At 33.5% G+C, this 4120-nt stretch overlaps 1 protein-coding gene across 1 annotated transcript; it reads left to right on the top strand.

The window, feature by feature from the left end:
• Positions 1 to 426: 426 nt before the first annotated feature.
• Positions 427 to 2787, top strand: LOC124895909 (amino acid transporter AVT3C-like). The gene is made up of 2 exons (XM_047406429.1): positions 427 to 1000; positions 2564 to 2787. The coding sequence occupies exons 1-2, from the start codon at positions 761 to 763 to the stop codon at positions 2579 to 2581; spliced, it is 258 nt and encodes an 85-aa protein (XP_047262385.1). The 5' UTR covers positions 427 to 760; the 3' UTR covers positions 2582 to 2787.
• Positions 2788 to 4120: the final 1333 nt, after the last annotated feature.

Raw genomic sequence — 4120 nt, 5'->3', positions numbered from 1 at the left:
TCATACCCAATATTATTATTTGCAAGATTATGAGATTTCAAGTGAATTAGATATTAAACTGCATGACTACTTTTGTATTTTCATGCGTATTGCAGAAATTTCTAAATTTAGACTTAAATTATGGCTTAAATCATTGCTAGCCACTTAAACTTGTCACAAAATTTCACTTAAACCCCTCGACTCAGTCCTGTACCTATCAGGCCTCTAACCCACCCAAAATTTAATCCACCTAGGCCTTTTTTGTCCTGCCTCATTAAATCTGCTCCGCGTGTTATCAAACTCGACAAATGTGGAAAGTTAATCCATTCAACATTTTCCATATGGATTAAATATATTCACTTTTTCAATAATGTTAAACCAACTTTCTTTTGCAACATTTTCCATCCCTACCCCGCCCGCCCCAACCATTAACACCCAACCCTTCTCTTTCCCTGCAAAAGCACCATTGCCCACATCAATGGCTTTTCTCTATTTTGTGATCTAAAATATAATAATTTATTTTTATTAATATTGTTTTCTATTCTTACAAACTATTTTTCTCCCATATTCTCAATCAAATCTAAGATTTCATTTTCATTTATCTTTTATCAGATCTTTTTTTATATTGGGTTGGTTTGAATTGTATTATTAATTGGAATTGTTTTACCCATCTATCTATCCCCAATAATTAATTCTCGTTGATTAGTTTTATAGATCATCGAATCAATAACAAAGTCCTATAGATCATCGAATCAACAACAATAATCTTCAAGAGGTTCATATGACAATGGGGTTTAGGACAGAAGGGTTTGAAGAGAAGGATCCTATGACAATGGGGTTTAAGACAAAAGAAGCAATTTCATCATCTGATGCACTTAAAATCCTTGGAGAGGATGATCCATTTTTGGGGCAAAAGCAACGACAACTTTCTTCTCCTTTAAAGACTTTTGCTAATATTTTCATGTCTCTAGTTGGTGCAGGAATTCTTGGACATCCATATACATTCAAGAAAATAGGACGGGTAATGGGCTCTCTCTTGATCATTTCAGTAGCCACTCTTGATTATTATTATATGATGATTCTTGTTTATTCAAAACATAAGCTTTAATCATAATCTGAAGCTATCAAAATCTCATCTTTTGGTAATGTGGGATTTGCTCTGTGTGTACCTGTCGGTTGCATTATTGATGATGCTATGGCTGTTAAGGATGTCTGTTTAATTTGGTCGATTGAGGAAAACAAGGAAAAAGAGGAAAACTGTTTAATTTGGTTGGTTGATGAAGACAAGTCAAGACTTTTTATTTTTTTATATTTAAATATTAGCTTTTCTTTTTGTTGACATGGCAATTTTTGATTGGTTTATCAGAAATATTTTTTGGCTTCACACGCGTATGGCAAGTGAATAATACTCAAGGTGTGATGTAGGCAAAAAAGGCCTGATTGGATCAAATTCGGGTGGGTTAGGAGCCTGATAGCTACAGGCCTTAGTTGAGGGGTCTAAGTGAATTTTTGAGACAACTTTAAGTGCCTGTCGATGACTTAAGCTTTAAATTATCAATATTTCATTACTTTGCATGAGTTTTACGATGATTTGACATGAAATAGATGCATGGGTTATTAGCCCTAGTTTGAATGTTGTTATTTCAAGAAGATTATGCTTTTAAGCATCCCATGACTTGTTATATTCAGATTTTGAACAAAGATTTGATCTTTTGATCTCAGCTTAGATATGGAATCCACTTTATAGATTTAGCTATAGTTTACAGTAAATAGATTTACAAGAGGTTTTCATAATCCCTTATATTAGTTCTAAAAGTGGATTTTCTACAGAATGAGCATACAAATTAAAGGGAGTAGCATTCGCATTGAGTGGGAAGTGTGGGTTTAGCGCATCCTACTTCCCTAGAACTACGAGTCAATGTAGGTACAAATTCAAATTATTCCTATTTCTATATGGATGACAGTTACATATGTGATCACTTAGATTAGGCTATACTCCTTGGCAAGAGTATGACACCTCTCCCCAATGTAAGGCTTTCCTATAAGGGAACTAGACATTGGGTATTATGATAGCTCACATAGTGTAGTCATTTAGAAGAACCTCCCTACAAAAAAGAGTAATCATAATAGAAAAGAATAACATAACAAATTTTAGAAACTAAGTGTAAAGGCTCATAATTTTATTCATCTATTGCTTTACATAAGTCATTAGCCATGAGATTTTAGCTTTTAGTTTACAGATACAAAGGTGTGTCAATTTACACTTAGCTTGCATGATTTGAAAACAGACTTAACCTCAGTTCTACTTAGTCACTAGCAGAAAGAGTAAAAGTACAGCTTTTAGAACTAAGTGTTATGGCTCATAAGATTTATACAATATGCTTTATTAATCATGATTCATGATTTTTAGCTTTTAGATACTCCAGCTAATATGAGCCATTTATACTTAGCATGTATTTTTTTTACAAGTTTATGTGAGCATTGAGCTATTGGTTTACTTATCCATTCACCTCCACATGCTCAGTACATTCCAAATGTAATGATCCACATATTCATTTATGTGCTACATTGTTTAATAATGTAGGTACCAGTTCAGTTGTAGTCCATCTATCATGATTACACAGTTGCAGACTCCAGCCAATAAATAATAAGTCCTCTTACTTTAGGGATTTTAGTTAGATGTTATTTATGTACTCTACTTTCTTACTCACATGTATTGGTTATTAGTAGTTGGGGTCGCATTCCTAATATCTATAGTCAGTATAGTAGAGGCTAAATAGATGTCAGTGTCAGTTATGTAATTTTAGTTCTGCTCTTCAGTTTTATTAGAATGTAAAACTATATCAGTATTGTATTTTCTCAGATTTCATCATGATTATATTTTCGCACAGTAAACTCAATCATCTAATACATATTTAGATCAGTAGCTTAACAGTATGCCAGTACAAGGGTTAGCTTGGGATCACTTGTGGTCCTAAGCACTATGTGATGTCTCGCGACCCATTTTTGGAGCATAACAATCAATGACTTCTCTTATTATTAAATATAAATAAATAGCGTTGGCTCACCTAGATTAATGTGTCTACCTTGTATTTTAAATACCAATTGATCATTGTGTTAGGTTAACCTGATAAGATTAAGAACTATAATTTAGCGGGCTATAGGTTGTTCGAGATACCTTGGATGGTTGGGATAGTGGTTATCGCCGTCACTTTGGATTAGGGTTGGTTATTGATGATGCTTGTGGAGTTAACATGGTTTCTTACTCACTCTTCTCTTTCATTTTTCTTATGTTTTCCACCTATGCAGGTACTGGTTTAAGCAATATATTGTAGATTGCGTTACTTTTGGTATTTACATTGCGGAGATTGAGGTAGTGGCTAATGGGATTCAAAACTACTCAAATCTTTCTACTTATGTCTTATGTATTATTTGCATCTAAGGCATTTTTGACGATTCCTATTATTTTCTTATTCTATATTAGAGCTTATACATTGACAACCATACCTAGGATGAGACTTTTTAAACTTGTGTAACGACCTAAGACTACCCCCAAGTCATTACACGGTGATAACGGTCCCTAGGGACCATAAGCTAACCTATGAGCTGGTACCTGCTGTGATCACTGAATAATATAATCATGAATACAGAAGAATAACTAAAATTCCCTAAGGTTTTAATAATGAAACGACTACTAAATTATGAAGCTAGCATAATACTAAAATCTAAATAATTTGAATAGCTAACTATAGTGTCTGAAAAGCCTCTAAACTGAATACTGTGAGTTGATGGGATGTGCCCTTAACTAACTCTACTAACAACTGAGATAAAGACATGAAGTAATATAATCTATCCTCAGATGATGAAGACTCACCACTGCTAAGTGCGATCCGGGAACTCAGTGTCAGCACTTATGATATGATACATCATAGCACAAAAGAAAGGTATGCGATCAATACTTTGAATTTACTGGTATGCTAAATGAGGTAGGTTGATATGCATGATTTTGTGATTAGGAATAATAATAACTAACTGATTATTCATGTAAAACATAAAGTACTGAGTAGAGAACATGAAATCAGTAGATACTAAAAATATAGAGAAATCTGTAAATACCGAGTATGCATGATAGACTGTAGAT

Source organism: Capsicum annuum, chromosome 1 (genome assembly GCF_002878395.1).
Source record: "Capsicum annuum cultivar UCD-10X-F1 chromosome 1, UCD10Xv1.1, whole genome shotgun sequence".
Lineage (NCBI taxonomy): Eukaryota > Viridiplantae > Streptophyta > Magnoliopsida > Solanales > Solanaceae > Capsicum > Capsicum annuum.
Note: the sequence above shows the minus strand (reverse complement) of the source record. Positions and strands in the feature narration are given on the sequence as shown.